General features: G+C 31.5%; 1 protein-coding gene across 1 annotated transcript; it reads left to right on the top strand.

The window, feature by feature from the left end:
* The first annotated feature begins 17364 nt into the window (after positions 1-17364).
* LOC18026017 (putative F-box/kelch-repeat protein At1g13200) lies at positions 17365-18658 on the top strand. Its single transcript, XM_006409322.2, is given in 2 exon segments — positions 17365-18603; positions 18605-18658. Coding segments are annotated over 2 exon segments (1293 nt in total).
* The last annotated feature ends 1663 nt before the right edge of the window (positions 18659-20321 follow it).

Genomic DNA, 20321 nt, shown 5'->3' with positions numbered 1-20321 from the left:
AAGAACTTGTCCTATATGCAGTAGTGTAATCTTTGAACGTGAAGTTGCTTAAGAATATAGTACGGCCTTCGGTCAATTCAGAATTAAATTGCTCCACCAAATCTCCATCAACAGTTGCATGAATCCTAGAACCCTGATATAGTCAAAAACTTAATTAATATATAAGTTATTTATATCATAATTTTACTATACGATGCATGTTCATATATATAGATATAAAACATTAACATTGCCTACCACTTCATCTGTTAATATCATCTCTATGGATGTAACCTTATTTTTACGATATGATTTCCAGAGATTGATTATCTGAACCTTTATCTTGTAACGATCACTCGTTCTATCAATTTCGTCTATCAGAGCAGAGACGATTGTTTTCCGCTTGAGATAGGACTTCACAACTTTCTTAGTGTCAACACTATTATCTATTGACGACTCCATCTTCTTCTTTTCCCCGAAAATTCTTGAACCGATTTAATGAGGAAGATTAATCAGTCGTACATAAATATATATATATATATAGGAATTGATAAAAACCCTAGGTCTTTTGGATCGATGCAAAGAAATAGAGTATCGTATCTTTTATCGATTTCTATATATCGAGTTCAATTTTAAGACTTTACATAATTTAAATGTAAATTTTACTTATTTCATTTCTCATATAAGTATATTTGTTATTTTTATCCAAAAATCAGTTGCGTGAAATTATGTTTTCAGTCATTTTAACATAAACATAAAACAAACATTATAATGATAATGAAATTAGCATCTTTTGTACATTTTCCTTTATTTATAAAATCCTTTTTCATTTTTTTTGTTAGAAATATATTTCGAACTATAACCGTATATTATACTTTTTTAATTTTATTTAAATAATCATAATTTCCATAATTTATAAGTTTTTATTTTTTGTAAATACTACAAAGAAGGAAAAGACACTCGAGTATTTCATTGAGAATTTCAACTCGGATATAAATATATATACTGTATACGCATGTTTATGAAAGATACTTTAACTTAAAATATATATATATATATATGGAACATGTATAGGCAATAATCGAGAAACAATTGATAATAAATGAATTCGAAAACAATAATTATAATTATGAAATACTAACTTCACATATAATGAAGATGAAGAATTCGAAGAACACTTTAAAAAACCAAAAACCTTATGAAATGTATCCTAAAACATAAATTTAAAATACGAATAGTGAATAGGGTAATATTGTATCTATCTAATCTCGATGGTGAACATTCTCTAGACAATAGCTTCGACTGCTAATCATCCTGCGTAATAAAAATAAAACAACATAAATAAAAAAGGTTATGTATGATATTATATATACTATACATAGGAAGGTATGTATAGGCCATACTTTTCTCTGAATTCTTCGACTTCTGCAATATGTGGGTTCAGTACTACCAATGTTGGTTGAATAGCCGAGATCGTTACCTTTCCTGAAATAGGAAGTAAAATACTAAATTTATACCACGCATATTCAAACATTAATTTATATATGCAACTGACATACCTCCAAGATAATCAATATTTCCCCATCTGATTACACAAACAGCATTTTGGCTATCACAACTACGCAAGTCCTTATAGAACTTTAAAGCTCTTATGCCAGTCAATTTGCAAAAGAGACGAACGTGTCTACATGATTAAAATAATTAGCACAAAATTATATATGCTTGTATTCTTATAATTGTTCACATAGTTAAATTCGAGAAAACATTTAACAGGGAATACAAACCTTAAATCCTCCAAGTAGAAAGTGATAAACTGGTATTCGCTATCAATGCACTTTTCCTCCAGTTGGTCCAAAGTATAACCTTCCCAGGAATGAAAATTGCAAACGTTTATAACACGGCCAATTATTTCTGAAACGAAAGACAGTAGAAAGCTCATTATTGTTTCTTATACTTAAACAAAATATAAATCATATATCAACATACTTACCAACTAAAAAGTCGTCACTGTATGTGCGGTTCAAGATTACACGGAAGTCGATAAAATCGAAAAAATTCCGTTCGTAATGAAAACTATCACCATCTACGACAGTATGTGAACCCAAAACTATTTTAAAACGACGCGAAGTTGTCCAAAAACACCATAGACATGAGCAATCTGGAAACAGCGAATCTTAATCCAATTTCCAACAGGAAACTGGTCTTCAAACAAAGCATAGCATGCGGTTGGTACAGTGGCATGTATTTTATCACCCTAGCATATGATTAAATTGTTAAAGTCTAATTATCACAATAGTAATATGTTAAAAAAATATTATAAATGTAAATATATAAAACTGGACTATATAGTAAACAAACCAGGTCATCACATAGCACAGCCTCGAGACGCTTTTCAGATGGGTGCAAACTATGAGTCCAAACTCTCAAAACTTTAACATTAATCTCACTCACAGGGACCATCGGTTAGATGTATGACTTTTATTGGAAACGCTTGAATCTCTTGAGACACCATAGCTGTATTTGAAGAGGAGTCCTTGGAACATTCATCACCATTATCAATTTCAGAATCTGAAGTAAAGAGCCTACGTCGCACGCAAATGCGTTTAGGGGGAGCTTTAACAAAGAGACCATCCACTATATTTTGTGATGTTCCATGGAAATCATAGTTGAGATATAGTCTTTTTCCCAATGGACGTTTGGGCTGATGATCAGCAGAACATTCTGTTTTCACTGCCGATGCATCATTCCGAATATCATCAACATCATCACTCATGTATTCTTCATTTTTCTCATCAACATCATCATGACTCTCGTCCTCGTCTCCTTCTTCATCACAACCATCAGACAATTCGTTCGTCTCATCATAGTCATCGTCTTCATTTTCTTCATCGGTTTCCTCACAATCATCACTTTCTTCGTCCTCGTCTTCTTCATCAATTTCATCACTATCATCACTATCAGTACTATCTTCGTCATCTTCCTCGTCATCATATTCGTCGCCATCGTTATCATCACTGTCTTCGTCTTCTTCTTCCTCATCGCAACCATCATACCAGTCGTCATCATCATCATTGTTATCAGTATCCGGTTGATCACTACCGCTATCATCACCATCATTGTCATCACCTTTGTTATCGGTTACAATGTCGCCATCACCAATGTCGTCAGTTCGATCACCATCAGTTGGATCATCTTTTTTTTAATTTGATTCGTCAGGGTCAGCACCAGTAGGACCTTCGTATATATATATTTATACATTTTTGATATATTAGTCGTCCCTCTATATAGATGTTTAATAAATTATCAACTTGAAGACTGTTCTGATCAAGAGACTTACCGTTTTGCTCATGTTCATTACAAACACCAATGCTTCTATTAGCTGAGTCGCTAATCATGTCATGTTCGAATTCATTATCTGGTCCTATATCAAACCAAATTATGAATATATTTGTAACGTCTAACAGAAAAAGATATTACTATAGGAATTTTTTACCAATTTCATTGATTAGATGACAGGACACATCCCACAAACCCGACTGAACATCTGTGCGATCTCCATGAGCTGATTCAGAATACAATATTCCAAACCCAAACACCTTAGAACCCAATTCTCGTGGCCCATTCCTCTTTCTTAAACCACAAGGTATTTTGGACGTATCTATAAATAATAAGACATATATAATTTATTTATCATTCAATGAGTTATTTATTTATTTTTTTAATATAACACTCATACCGTTAATATGTGGAATATTATACAATCTTGAAGGATGTTTAGGGAGACGATCAGAGGATTGATAGAGGCGTAATCTCACGAATGCCGTTTCAAGTGATGAAGTTCGATCAACAGTATTATGAAGAACTGAAAGATAAGAAAAAATTGTATTTAGATTTTTATTCCAAACATCATAAGCAAAAACGAAAATGTCTCTTTGCAAGAATTTATAGTATAACAAAAGATTAACGACAATCTTTTAATGGCTTAAAAATTAAGATAAATTTTCACGTAAAGGCATAAACTTCAGTTTATTATATTAAAAATAAGCAAAATAAAAACGAAAACCATTAAGTTACCATTGTTATCAGCAATAGAGGATGAATCAAGCAAGACGTCACATGAGACCTTCGCGTTATGTGTACCCATTGTGATTTAAACCTATTGAGAAATCGAGTTATAATTATTATAAGCTAATAGAATGGTTTCTTTTTTTTTATTAGTTGCCTAGAAGGGTGAGAGAATTATCGTAAGCTTACGATCGTATATAAAAATGTGGTTTTTAGGGTTTTAAACGATTATATCTATGGTGCACATATTTTTTCCTTTTTATTAGTAAATAATAATATTTCTTTTATAGATAAATCCTAGAATAACTAAAATGTATAGATCACGATTTTATGTTAAATTATTTAATTTTCAAATATGTATATTTTCTTATTTGAGTATATACATATCAGCGATTAAGAAGAAGTGTTCTAAATCAATACAATTTATTTACGAAAGTTTTCTTTAGTTATGAATAACTACCAAGAACTACAAAATCGATAAAGTAAAATGACTATTACTAAAATGCAAATTTTCTCAATTTACACGGGCATTTCTAGAAGTACAACTAATTTAAGAGATAATTTTTTAAAGATAAGTACCGGGTTTTACAGAAATCATTAGCACATAACTATATGCGATTTAAATTTATATTTATCTTTAATTAATTAATTTAATAATTATTAGTTACTACAATTATTTGGAAGAGTTAATTTTCATTTATATATCAAAAAATAACATTATTTAGTTATTATGACTGCGGATGTGACGATTATGTGGTTAAACCTATTCTGTAAAACATCTTAATATATATATTACATAAGAATTTGTAATAATTAACAGTAATGAATATAGTTTAAAACACCATAATTATTATACTGCAAAGCCAGAATTTATTACATAATAAAAAAAAGAGCATATCACTCCTTTAAATTCAGAACTTAATATAAGAAATACATAAAAGTAATCTTCCAGTGATTATGCATTCCCCGTTGCAGCTGTCCCAGCATTCTAATCTTCATATTCATCATCTAAAGGGGTAAAATCAACTGAAGTTTCAAGTCTGGAACAATATGACAATATTATAAAATCACAAAATAGATGTCAATAGAATACATATACAGGATATAACATCAAATATGTAATTTACATACCTCATTTTTGCTATTGCCACTTCTGGAGTAGGAGGATCCTCGAGAATATCAGATATGAATCTTTCCGATTCAACAATCCACTCATCTAATTACATATACATATTCAGTACGCATGTGGAAACAATATATTAGTTAAACTTCTGATTAAACGCATGTGGTTACAATAAATTTGTTAATCTTCTGATTAATTGCTGTATTGGATAGATATTAATAGTTAATATTTACATACCTCTCCACATATTGAAAGAGAAAAATCGCAATACAATAATGTGTCTTGAAGACTTATCACGATTCGTCCATAGTTCTTCAAATTTTCTTGCCAAGTTATCCCAAGCAATACATTTCAAGGAATTTCCATTGTATATATTTACACCAACATAGAAAATAATTAACATATTTTAATATATAAAGAAATCCAAGTCTGACATCAGATATTATGAGGACAAGTTGTACTTACTCAAGATCTTCGAGTACAAAACGAATAAGTGGACGTTCTGTGGGTGTATCCGATGTATCAGACATATGAACTCCACTTTGAAGTTTCTGAACAAAAGTGACAACCTCGAGAACATCAACTGCAAAATTAAACAACTAAGTTTTAAAAATTCATTTATAAGTTATTGAGATAAACCAAGATAATAACATGCATATAGGAAACTTACCAAGATATCGGTCAGTTTGTATCGACGCAAGCAAAATATCTATGTATGCACAGAAAGAGTATATTTCTCTGGAAGATTTCGGATCGGTTTTCTCAGTGATTGTATCCTCGTTCAAACGTATATGACAGTTGTTTGATGATATGCTTGGATGGGATAATCTGTCGGTAACTGCAAAATTACCAAGAAAATACCACTCTCCTTCGAGCAATACATCCTCAAATTTGTCAATTATTTCAGATGGCATGGTACAGAGGATGCGATTGTTCTACACAGTTTTAGTAAAAAAGAATCAATAAACGATTACATTCCCAAAACATGAACAAGGATAAATTTTAAAAATCTTACAAACTTACAAATTCATCAGCGAGAACTAACTTCCGATGAGGGTAATGCATGTTAGTGAAATCATAATAATTTCGAACAACTTGGACACAGATACGTTGCCCGCCGTTTATCTTCTGAAGTTCAGTAACTCTATTACATGGAGCCATTCTTTTTTTTTTTTTGGTTTGGAGATGAAGAATGAGACAAATGAACGTTTTTTTTATAACGCGGGTTTAATATACTTTAGAAACGATGGTTTTGCATTTAAAGACGGGTTTAAAATACCTATGCAACGGTTCAGGCTTAATATACTTTTGAAACGACGTTTATGCTTTTAAAGACGGGTTTTATATACTTAAACTACGTTTCGCTAAAAATAACAAAAGTAAATGACAATTGATTCAAATGTGAACTTAAGTAAATATTTAATAAACGATTTTGCAAACTGTCCTTTGATTGTCCTCAAGAAAAGTGAACAAATGAGAGAAAAATGTTTAATGCATTGGAGTTCATATTACTTAGAGAAAGAGTGTATTACTATATGACTTCAATTCTCATTTTTCTATATACAATGTTCCAGATAAATAGAATAACCCTAAAACTAATAAGAAACAATGTCTATAAATTATAATAGTAAATATTAAAACATTATAGTATATTACAAAAAAATGAAAACGTGCAAGCTTTAAATTCAGATGATACAGCCTTATTAATTTTAAATATTTCGGATCTTCGTAATAGAAGATCTTGGTAAATCATACTTGAAACCACAATCCTTAATTGTTGTCGGTTCATTAGTCCAAAATCGAATAATTACAAATTTATAAATAAATAAACGTTAGAATAGTTATATAATTATTGGGTAATAATATTTGAATATTCGTATATTTTTACAATTTGCTAGTGTAACATGCAAGGGTCTATCAACTGATAGAATATTACTTATCAATGCAGAATAAAGCAAATCAAACTGTAATAATTTGTGCATGAAATAACTTTGACAGGGGAATCTAACTATTTACAATCTTTGGGAAGTTCAACTGACATAATTATACCGCATGAAAAGTAACACTGTGATATGCACTATTTATACTTTTATGATTATTCGTTTATACAATATTATTTTGATTTATCTGTATGTATTTTTTCTTTCAACGTTGTTTGTAACCACGTAAGAACAACGTTGATATCAACATTTCCGGTGATTTCTTTCTTAGTGTTACGCACAAATCTGATCAATGTCATAGCCAACACTGAGATATTATGTAAATTTTTTTTAATAACTAAACACTAAACAAAGCCTAGATTCTAAGCTAAAAAAATGTGTTTATTTATTCTGTTAATAAGAATAATGAAAAACTATTTTATACGCGTGTTTAAGGATGTAGTCTTTAGGATTTTAAACTAATAATCTTGGTACGTGTGAGTTTAAACCCTAAACCCTAAACCCTCTCGAAGTACTCATAACACGTAGCACCACAAGTACCATAAATTCTAGAGCCCTGAATTATAAACAATTATAATGTCAATCGCATTATATAACATGTTAAAGTACAATAAAAACATATATGTTATCACGAGCTTACGTGTTCATCAACGAAAACGAATGCTAAGCCTGGATTCCTGTTTCGATGAACAATAAACCATCGCCTCAAGACCTTGACGCCAATGTTCCAGGCGGTCCTCCATGCATGCAAATCACAAACTGCATCATATGAATCCATCACGAAGGATAAGGACTTGGAATTTTTTATGTTTTTTTTTTCTTTTGTTTGGGTTGATATGTTTATTTGAAGAACAAATATTCTTCTTGGTAAGAAAATATATATATATAGGGAATGAACAAAATAAGTAAGTAGGTAGATTCAATGAATTTTGTCAATAGATTATGTATATTTGCAACTTTTCAGAACATACTGTTTAAATTTTTATGTAAAGTTGCGACTTTTCAAAAAAATAATTATTGATTCAAAGACTTATATGAATCATGCATTGGTCTATCAATCACTAATGTAGGCTGAATATTCCCAGTAGCATGCATTGGTGTTTATTTTTTTTTTCAAACTTTAATTTTGATATATGTATATTATGTATTTAATTAAACAGCGAAACCAAAAAATTCTATATTAGAGAGATAATACCAAACTTTACATAAATATCTACTTGAATAATGATAAATTTAGATATTAAAGATCCATTTAGTATCTAAATTAAAGAAAATCGTACCCTAAACCCTAAAATAAGAATAGATCGTACATATCCAACGATATCCATTTAAATTAGTGCGAAATTTTCTATATTTTATTAAAATGTTATGATATTTCCATATAGACACGCTAATACATGAAATCAGAAGTTAAATTATGTTATATTAACAATCTTCCAATTATACACAATAGTTTTTTTAAAACAATAAATACATACATTTTTTAGGTCATACATTTTAATGTATAATAATTACCAAATATATTTATTATAAATGTTTTTGTTAATGAAAATTAGAATAAAACATTTCGTACGAATCGTATTTAGATATGAGGATTCTGAGTTAACCAATTCTATTTTAATATTAAATGATAAATACCCAAAAATATATTGTTTTAATCAACTAATATGAATAACATGTTAGCTAATAATAAAAATTGAGAAAAACACACTTTAAACCATAGATATATTTTAATCCAACCATTAATATTTTATCTTAGACATTGATAAACATAAAAACTCGTGATTTTGGAGGCTTGCAGCAGAGTATTCTTGAACAGATTTACCACAATCCATTGAGCATATCCCATCATAAAAGAGCCTATTGTAAATATTTATTAATAAAATAAGAAATAATGTATTGATAAACAATGCTAATAATATAATAAGTAAATAAGTTTTATACCTTGTTCTGAGAGCAGCAACAGAGGGAAATTCCTGGTTTAAATAAAACTTAGACGCAGGAGTAACTGACAATGTTACAGAACCATTTCTCATAATGCCCAATACACTTGTACTGATCAAGACAATATTAGTATTATTGTAAATTCTAAACTTTTCTTCAAAATTTTCAGCTTGTTCTCCCCACAACACCATGTTGATCTCTATTCCAGGACCGTTTACAAATCTAAATCACGAAAATAATTAATAGACTGTTTAGTATTTTAAATATCTCAATATCAAATAAATCTTATTCTCAATCAGTCTAAAAACATACCGTTCCATTAGAAGGGTTAGTACAAGCCTCCTAACAACAACTTGACCCTCAATCCGACCATCCGTCTTGTTCACATGCTTCACATAAGCAATGATATCTACAATTCGAATATTAATTAATTAGATTTCTATAACTATCAAAGTAAGTAATGGGTACATAATTTTAAAACATTACGTACCATATAGTCTACACACCAAATCGTCTGACCTTGATAACTACCCATAATCCACAAAGAGAAATTTCTCCCTAGGTATTATTTGTACTCCAGATGATAAAGGCGATATCCTTGTTCGCTCAGTTAGCACAATCATGAACTGATTATTAGTAATCTTATAACTCATATCATTATGACGTACATTGAAATTAAACATCTCAATGAGACTGCCTTTGAACAAGTGATCACCATAAACACGTAGAATAGAGGAATGAACTGAAGCTTGAATTATATTTTCCTGTTGATAATAGAATAATTAAAAATCTATTCTTATATTATGATAAACAAACCAACACATAGCAATATGATAACTTTAATAATGTTAACCTGAGCATCTACTAAAAGAAGATTGTGTCTCCAGAAACCGTTTTTTTTATCACCGTATATGGATTCCCACTTTCTAATAAGACGTGCTATAGTACGACGACAGGAGCGCTTTGTGGTGAGTTTGTCGAAAGTTAAGTAGTTCATGATGATACCAACCAATCAAGATTCGTTCTACAGATAAAAACGAATTCAATAATATGAAAACAAACTAACAAAGAATCAATTCGAAATTTTACGCAGAAACATAACATATCTTACAGCAATAAACGATTGATTGCGATGTGGGATTATCAAATACGAATACAGACCTAAGTCTTTAAATAGCTAGCCTATGACATTTTTTTTTAAAGAGATTAATAGAAGTAAATTTAACAAATTTTGTGAACCAATATACAGTAACTAAAATATTTTAGATTTTTTTAAGATGAGATAATAGAAGGTAATATCACAATATGAGATTTGTACATATTCTATTTATTATTCTTAATATTTATAATAATTACTTAATAATAGAAATTATGTAATTGGTTATTTTAATTTTTTGCAAATTTTAATTTTTGGCAAATATACTAACGATAAACATATATTTTCGATTTCATAAATATGATTCGATAAACAAAATAAGCATAGACTTAATATAAAGTTCATAATGAAGTATTAAAAGACGAAAGAAATACGAATATGTTCACAATAATATAATATAATAAACACCACTAAAAAAACATTAGCTTTTCCCCTCATCTCGAAATCCATCTTCTTTGTTGATGACAAAGCTGCTTCGTCATCATCAGTTCCTAGATTAATAACCATTTTTGATTTTTCTTCTTTTTTCCAAAACCTGTAAACAAAAATAGCTTTTTTTAAATAATGACAAATATTAAATAATAATAAGTTTTTACATTACTATAATTACCTTCGAGCAAAAGTTATGGCTCGTGGGAATCTAGGATTTAGCTCGAACCTAGATACCCCTCCCTTAGACATTAGATAGATACGACCTACAAAATAAATTTAATCATGTATGATAAGAACTTATATAATTACGATTATTAATTACTCTTAAACATTATGTTAGAATAAAAGCAAACCTTTTTCATTTTTAACAGACCAGTCCGATAGAAAACATGTCAGTGGTAATTGTTCATCAGTCCAGAACTTGTCATTGAATTCGATAGCAATCCGTCCTAACGCGGTACAATCCAAGAACAAACCACTATGCAACAAAAACAAAGCATCGTTATTTTTGCATATTTCTACATTCAGATTATAAGATAAAAAAAACGTACTTGTTATCTTTAATTGTAAAGGTGAGGCTTGCTGTTTTTTTTCCTGTCCGCTTGATATACTTGTTATCGTCTTTTACAGTTATCAGCTGGCCAATAGAAATGACAACTCCCAAAATGTCTATAATTTTTTTTTAAAAAAACAATGAATTAGTATAAAAAAGTTAAATATATAAGACATACATAATAAAAACGTAATTAAAGATAAAACATACCAATGGGTTGATCAGGTTCCGTTTTCTGGCCAAGTATGTCAGCAAAAGTGTATGACCCTACGGAATCATCTTCTGAAATTGGATTTGTATCGCCGATAACAGTGTTCATACATATCTTGATACTAATGTCAATTAGAGTGTTTGGTTCTTCGAGAGGATCATCGAATACGATAAATTCTGAGATACTTTTATGGTCTCCTTCTTCGATTGCCTTCTCATAATGTTTACATAGATCTTCATTATATACATAGGCTTGAATTCGTTCACCCTTTGTATAGAAAATGGTTAAAGCGGTAGAAAATATTATCTATAAAACTGAACTTAATGTAAAGTATGTTATAGTTTTAAAATATGAAATACCAACCTCTTCATCCATCAACAGAAATTGCAAAGAATATACTCCCGTTCCAGAATTCTCAACCCATTTTTTAATACCTTAACTCTAATACGCCAATTGGTTTTATCATCATGTAGATCAGAAATGAGATTGTACGAATCCATTACCTGTAATCAGACTATGAGAATTATATACTTCGAAGTAACTTATCTAAAAATCAAGATCAAGATATATAAATATACCAATGTTAGACGTTAAGACATAATTCTAAATTCGCTCGATAGTCACTACGAAAACAACACCAACCTCAGAATCACGATTTAATGTCTTAAAATTCCCGTATCTTTTATATCTTTACAATCGTGAGAACCGATTTCAGTATATACATTTGAATAACAAAAACAACAAAAAAACTTAAAGTAGAGATATTCTGGATATCGTAATCGGGAGAAAATCCTAAAAATATCGTCATAATCATATAAAATCTAAATTAAAATAGAAATAAAAGGTAAATTTCTACAACACAGGCAAACAAATTAACTATTTTACAATCCGAGGAGAAAAAATCGCATACCTTGAGCACAAGATGCCAGTAATTGCGAGATAAACAGATCTGTTTGTTGACTTTTTTTTTCTTTTGTAAAATCGTCATATTTTTACAAACTTAGGAAATAACGAAAATAGCATAATAAACTAAGATATCGTAATAAATATGGAAATATTATAATCATAAAATTATATACATTGGCCCATAACTTTGGGCTTTAGCCATGTGCTAAAAGGTTTAGATTAAGTTGGCTTTGGTAAAAGAATAATCAATCGTTCAAGGTGTAGGTAAGACAGAAATAGAAGACTATGATATCACGTCCATAAAACATCTTTAATCGATTCCATAGAATAGATAGTTGAACTAAAGGAAGCATTACAAATTAAGAAGAAAATTCTAGAAACATACATAACTAATAAAACCATAATGCCGAGATAAAAGTTTGATGAATGATTATCCTAAAAGATAACTAAAAAATAATTATCATTATAACATATAATAGATGCTCAATAGTTGGCATATGGAAAAATCAAGTGCTTGGTGCAGTTTCAAACATGCACATGATTCACAAAGGCCTTTTCATCGAGAAGAAACCTATACAAATCACGCAAAACATAGGAAGAGGTCCACTCACCCGCTGCATGAAACTCATCAATATAATGGTCATCATCTTCGGAAAGAATTCCTATAGCATAGCAAGCACCTTTAAATGTTGAATATCGAACATTGTTCACAGTCCTTAGATCCTCAAAACAACATGCTCCTCTCCTCACCTTCAACAAAAGTCTTAAATAGTAAAGATCACCAGATGTTAGGGGACAACTCTCCAACAGAAACACTCGTGAAATTCGAGATAAACGCCGTCTCCAACATGTTCGCTCAATATCCCAAGCCCACTCTGAAGCAAATTGTGGATACGTCAACTCCCGTGCTTCAGGATGAAGACGATTACATTCCATCCAAGCTTCCAATTTGCTCTTTTTGTCAGAGCTAGACGTTCCATCATCTTCCGATGATACACACGGCGGAGATGGAAGGTGAACAGGTAGGAATCCAACACCTATAGAGTTTAAGCATAAATATTTCAATATTTTGGATAATAATCAAAACATATAAACTTATGCTAAGTTATTGCTATGTGGTTTTGGTGTTATCAAACACATCATTATAATGAATAATAATCAAAACACATTACCTCTTAGAGACATATTCCAGTAAGTGTATATAACGTAACACCGAAAAAGGGAGTCCTGAAAATATTTTTAAAATATGTATGCAAACATTATGAGAAACAAAACTACATATATCTAATACTAAAATAGACAAAACTAAAGCATATAATACTAAAGTACACAATACGAAAGCACTCTAAAAGAGACATCTTACAGTCAAAGAAATACGAATATAAAAAAATATTGAAACCCCAAAGCGTAAGAATTATGATACAAATTAAGATAATGACAAGATGATGATCTTCTTAACTTAACATGGATTTATTATAAACCAAACGATAGTAAATCAAACAGGGTTAATAAAAAACGTATAGAATGCGTTTAAAAACAATTACACGAAACCTAGAATCTGGATATAAGGAAGAATGCGTTTACAACTATAATATCCTCTTCAAAAGAACAGAGTCAAAAGACTACAATATAAAAACAGCAACAACATAAAAACACACAAAAATAATAGATAATGAAAACGACGCAAAGAATGAAGGAATTGCATATTCGAAAGTTTAACCTAGTTTTTTTTTCCTCAAGCAATATAAAAGAACAAATATAGGGGACGCATTTATATAGTTTTTCAATAAAAGGGTTTCCACTGCTAGGGTTTCAGTTAGACTGAATAATTGTTTTCTTATTTTGGTGAAAGTTCCATTTTTTTATATACGTAAATTAAACATTTTTTAAAACTTATTTCCGGATTGATCTATTTAATTACCTTAAAACAATATGAACAGTCTATTAGCATTTCAAGGATCATCTAGAATATCAATTACTTTGTATTAAAAATATCAATTACTTTGTAAGCACACAAAGCATCTTTGCAGTTCTATTGCTATGTGAATGAGACAAGTCGTTTCATCTTTCAAAAAAATAATTGTAAACAATACTTGTATGGATAATGGTGTGAATATGTAGACCAATATTCATGAATATATAGAACGAATATGATGAGCACGGGATCCACATTACATTAAAAATATTCGATAGTACACAAAAACACATATATAAAAAACTCAAAATATGATAATAATCTAATTCATATTATATAGCCAAAACAGAGAAGAACATTCACAAGAAAATAATAGCGAATATAAGGTCGTGACGAATAACATGAAAGGCAAATCAAAACATATAAAAAACTAACGAATCCATAACACCAAATAAAAGGTTCTGTTGAATATATTAAAAAGGTATCTAAAACATTATCAGAAACAGAACATATAATGGATATTCAAGAATCGGCAGAGGGAAAGATCAAGTGCTTGACGCAGTTCCAAACATGCGCAGGATTCGCTAATGCCTTTTCCCTGAGAAGAATCCTAAACAACATACGCAAAGCATGCGAAGAGGACCATTTACTCGCTTCATAAAATCCAGCAATAAACTCATCATCGTCTTCGGATACCAATCCTATAGCATAGCAAGCATCTTTGAATGTTGAATATTGAACACCGTTGACGGTCCTAAGATCAGAAAAACAAAACGCTCCTCTTCTCACCTTCAACAAAAGTCTTAAGTAATAAAGTTCACCAGATGACAATGGACAACACTGCAAGAGAAAGACTTGAGAAGTTTGAGATAAACGGCGCCTTCATTTTGATTGTTTACGATCCCAAACCCATTCCAAAGGGAATTGAGGATACGTCAATTCCCTTGCTTCAGGATGAAGACGATTACATTCCATCCAAGCTTCCAGTTTACTCTTCTTGCCCAAACCAGACGTTTCCTCATCATCTGAGAACGATTGCGACGGTGGAGGGAGGTGCACAGGTAGGAATGGAACCCCTAATCAATGTTAATAATATACATATCAAATATAAACGATTAAACGTTTTAACCAATAAAAATATGAAAGCTTAAGATAGGTGCTGATAAATAACAAATACCAGCCGAAGACATATTCCAAGAAAATTATATACGATGAAACACTGGCTAAGAGTATCCTGAAAAGCACAGAGTCAAGAGATCAGCAAGTACAATATGGCAAATTAAAAAAAAACATACAAAAATTTAAATATAAGAATCAACCAACAAAGAAATACAAGAAACACTATAAGAAGTACATATAAAGAAAAATACATTAAATTATAGCCTAAAAGATCATAATAGAAACGATTAGGTTAAGAGATAAGTAAGTATACCTATAGGAGTTCTGAACGTGTATAAGCAGGCCGTCCTAAAATAACAAAAAACAATAGTGATCGGACAAAAAGCAACATAGTGTTAGTTTTAAGCTAGAGACTGTAAACCAATAAGGGTTATACGAAACAACATAAAAAGAGCGTATAAATACACTTACACGAAACCGATACGATGAATGAAAAGGATGAATGTGTGATTGGGTACACAAATTCAATATCCCTCTCAAGCGGATGAACCTACAATATAAAACCAACAAAACCAAAAGAAAAAGAAAAGCAAACATAAAAAAATTTGTATCAAAAACCAAAACAAAATAATATAAAACATGCGGCTAACAGAACTTACACGAGATAATCGAAGAGGAAGAATCAAATAACACTTCAATATCGTTCTCAAAAGATCAGCGTGCGCTCTTAGATCCAGTATCGTCCTCAAAAGATCTGCCTACAATAGAAAGCAACAACAACATCAAAATTATTCCAAAGAAAAAAGCAAGCAATATATAAACGCAAATCAAATCAAGCAATATTTGACCTAGGGTTTATCTAAAACGTTTTGAAAGAATGAACGTATGAGACTTATTTATATAGGTGTTTAAGATTAGGGTTTAGGTCGGTAGATTTCGTTTAGATCACGTAAAATATGGGCCGTGAATATTTGTATGGGCTTACGATATTGATTTCCGCGAGTTTCTTTAAAAAAATTTGGTTAATATATTCAAAATTAATTATTCTCATTAAGGGGTAAGAGGTAATTAACCAGCTGAAACTCAATGAGAGGCCTCCGTTGCTTATTCTGAACCCGATTTTAATAGTATAGATCGTAATGTTTTTGGCTAATTATTTAATATAAAAACGTTTTTGGCTAATTATTTTATAAATTTTGATTATATATAATTTCTAAACTGGTTTAATTTTATAGCGAAATTAAACACTAAACCATAATAATTTATATCAGTTTGTTTTAAGTTATTTTTGACACATCAGCAGATAATTATCAATAAAAAAATGACACATAATCGGTATATATGATAAAAATGTCTTTTTGCAGCCGAAACTCATTATAGAACTGACAAGTAAGCGAGAGACTCTGTAACTCGCTTCTGAACGCGACACGTAAGCAAATCACTATACGAATGAGTATATATTAAATATTTAAATGATCGGTCCAGCACGAATTTAAATTTAGTGTTAATAGAAACTATAAAGACAATTTGAAAATGGCAAATTATTATTGTTTTCCTATTAACTAAATACATATTGGAACGAAACCTTATTAACAAGAAAGATTACCAATAGCCTCGGTTCATAAAAGGAAACAAATTAATTAGTATAACTATAGTCTACAGATAAGGGATACGGTTTCCTTTTTTTAATTATTCTTTTTGTTTTCCTTATTTATCATATGTCAACATAATTGTTAAATAAATTGAAAGTTCGAATTAGTCAAGTAACCATATATAAAAAGGAAGCCGAAAGAAAATTGGAAAAGTAGTTGGAAATTTTTATATTCATCATAAACCGGGGTGTGTATAAGGGAAATTTGGTAAACATATGAAATTGACTTTAGCGAATATAGAGCATTTAAGTTTGAGAGATTATGAGTAATAGCATAGTATATATAATTAAGATGAAAAAACGCTACTAAAAGAATTAGGAAGAATTGTTTGCAGGCAGAGCAGGGGCATTCGTGCATTGATTGTAAACGATGGAGGCAGAGAAGCGAATGATTTCTCCATCCTCACAAAGAAAGAGAAAGAGAAGAAGAATAAGAAGAATACTAAGAAAAAGAAAGAGACGAAACGAGAAGCGAGTGATTGCTCCATCATCACTACCAAACGACGTCATCGAGGAAATCTTCTTGCGACTTCCAGTGAAAGCCCTAATCCGCCTCAAGTCTCTCTCAAAACATTGGAGATGGACGATCGAGTCTCGCTCTTTCGAAGAGAGACAGTTGAAGATCGCGCAGAGATCACACGTCGTAAATCCCAAGGTCATGGTCATAACCGAAGAAGATCCCTTGGAAACGATTCCTGGGAGTCCTCGTCCCGACACAGACATTGGTTTTAGAACGCTCTGCTTAGAATCGGCTTCTCATCTATCCTTTACTCTTCTCAATTTTCCCCAAGGGGTTTTCCACTATATCTACGTTTCTGAAAGCTGTGATGGCCTTTTCTGTATCCATTCCCCAAAATCGCACTCGGTATATGTAGTTAATCCGGCTACACAGTGGCTCCGACAACTTCCTCCCGCTAGGTTTCAGATTCTAATGCACAAGTTTAACCCCACTCTAGAAGACTGGAGAGACATGGAATCAGTCTTTCAGCTAGCATTCGTGAAGGCCGCTGATTACAAATTAGTGTGGCTGTATAATTCTGATAAGTACAATGCTGATGCCTCGAGTCCAAACGAGGGAGTAACCAAGTGCGAGGTTTTTTGCTTTAGGGCAAACGCTTGGAGGTCCTTGGCTTGCACTCCAAGTTATCGTATATTTCATAATCAGAAGCCAGCATATGTAAACGGGTCGGTTTATTGGCTCACGGAGCCATGTAATGCAAGAATTGAAGTAGTGGCTTTTGATATTCATACCGAAATATTCCGGTTGCTGCCTAAGATTATTCCGGCTATTGCTGGTTCAGATCCTCAACATATTGACATGTGCGCTCTGGATAATCGTCTATGCATATCGAAAAAGGACTATGTTAGGATGGTCCAAGATATTTGGCGGTTGAAAACATCAGAAGACACGTGGGAGAATATCTTGACTATAGATTTGATTTCTTGTTCTTCTTCTGGGGCTGAGGTTCTCAATAGATTTGATTGGTGCGTCCAAGGTTTGGTTGAGCCATTGACACCCGTGGCAGTATGCAAGAACAATAAGATTCTGCTCTCACATTGCCGTTCCCGAGGTTTGGTAAAATATGATCCCTTTGCAAAGTCTCTAGATTTCTTTTTCGGACATCCTTGGTCTAGGAGAAAAATTACGTATTTTCCAAGTTTGATTTCTCGTATCTAAAACTTTATTTACATACGACCTTTGATGTGCTTGGAAGCGTGAAAGAAACAAAGCATTTCTTCTGTTTGGTTTTTCGTTTTTTCCCATCTAATATTTGATTTTAAATGATTAATCATGCCCTGCATTTAAATGGGGTTCTCAAAAGTCTATCTATCGTCCAAGTCTGAGAAGTCTAACCAAATTACAAGAAAATTAAGAAACTATATATACTGTATGTAGCTATGGATTTTCCTTCTTGTGCTTGGTTCTATATATAAAAAGATTCAATTCAAAACACTCTCTGGAAGTGGTAGTTCCAACTTCCTAGAGGGAGACTTCACCTTGCTAATGGGAGCAAGGCCTTATCTCCACTAGATTTTTCAGAAACACGTTGTAATGTAAACCTGGAATTCAGAAGGAGAATAGTGAATACTAGTGCATGTGGACTAGGAGGTCAAGGACTCTTGATCAACTTATTAAGCAGTGAGCTCACAACTAACTAATTGTTCCCTTCCCAACAAAAGTAAAACCCGACACATGACACATGAGAGGGGCTCTGTCTTTGCAATCAACTAGTGACCCATATATGCATATATGTCCAGTTCAAGACACACCGGGGTGATAAACAGAGAGATTTCTCAGTTGTTTGGTAATAATAAACAAACCACATCTAAACCGCCGGTTCTAACTTCACAATATATTCAACAATCATGACAAATCCAATAAGCACGACTCACCAAATAATCCGCAAGAAAACAGTATCGTGTCAAAAATTGTATTTTTTGGCGATGGAATTGGAGTAGCAGAACCGACACACCAAACCACCGTATCTCACTTCACCAAATATCATACCAGAATAGTGGGGAAAAAATAAAAAAAAGTAGACCCTTGTTAACCGAAGATACTATACATGGAAAAGGGATATAAAAATGCTAAAAACAGAGATCATTGTCTCTTGGAAGCTAACTCTCTATTTTAGAAATCATTAAAGAAAATGGTTAATTTCTCATAGGATGAGTCCAACTCTTTTCCTTTTATTAATTTAAAAAACGGTGATGAGAGGATACATGAGCAGATGACATCAACAACGAGCAAATCAAACATTGATCATAGACAAGATCAAAGTTTCAAACTTGACATTGATAGATAAGATCTTATAATGCTGAACCTACACAGAATCTCACGAATCACCTCCTTCATCAAGAAAGGGATCTGGATCGTAACATCACGGAAAAAGTAGTAGATTCAGCAACTAATTAGACAAGCCCTAGATTTACGTACCCAAGGCAAAGAGACATTGAAAATTTCCCCTGATTTTCACCAACAAGAAAGAATGTGCTCTGGAGCAAAAACCCTAATTTGGACTCAACTCAAATCCCCCAAAAATGTGACGGTAACTTTTGACAGGCCAATGTCGGCGATGAGAATCTTGTCCGTCGTAGTCCATCGACATAGTTATTTTTTTTTCAGGTAATCACTTTCTTTTTTTTTTATTCATCTCCAGAATCATCGTATATGTTGAGTTTCTTAGTAATTTCTTAGAAGCACTTTTTCTTTCCTTTTGTTAACTGATTAGAAGCAATTTTTGTCTCATCTCGAATTTCTAAATGAATTATAGTAGTGTTGCTAGAAACGAAGGAGAGACCAAACAGAAAGTTTAATCGGTAAAA

This window comes from Eutrema salsugineum, unplaced genomic scaffold (genome assembly GCF_000478725.1).
Source record: "Eutrema salsugineum unplaced genomic scaffold, Eutsalg1_0 scaffold_11, whole genome shotgun sequence".
Lineage (NCBI taxonomy): Eukaryota > Viridiplantae > Streptophyta > Magnoliopsida > Brassicales > Brassicaceae > Eutrema > Eutrema salsugineum.
Note: the sequence above shows the minus strand (reverse complement) of the source record. Positions and strands in the feature narration are given on the sequence as shown.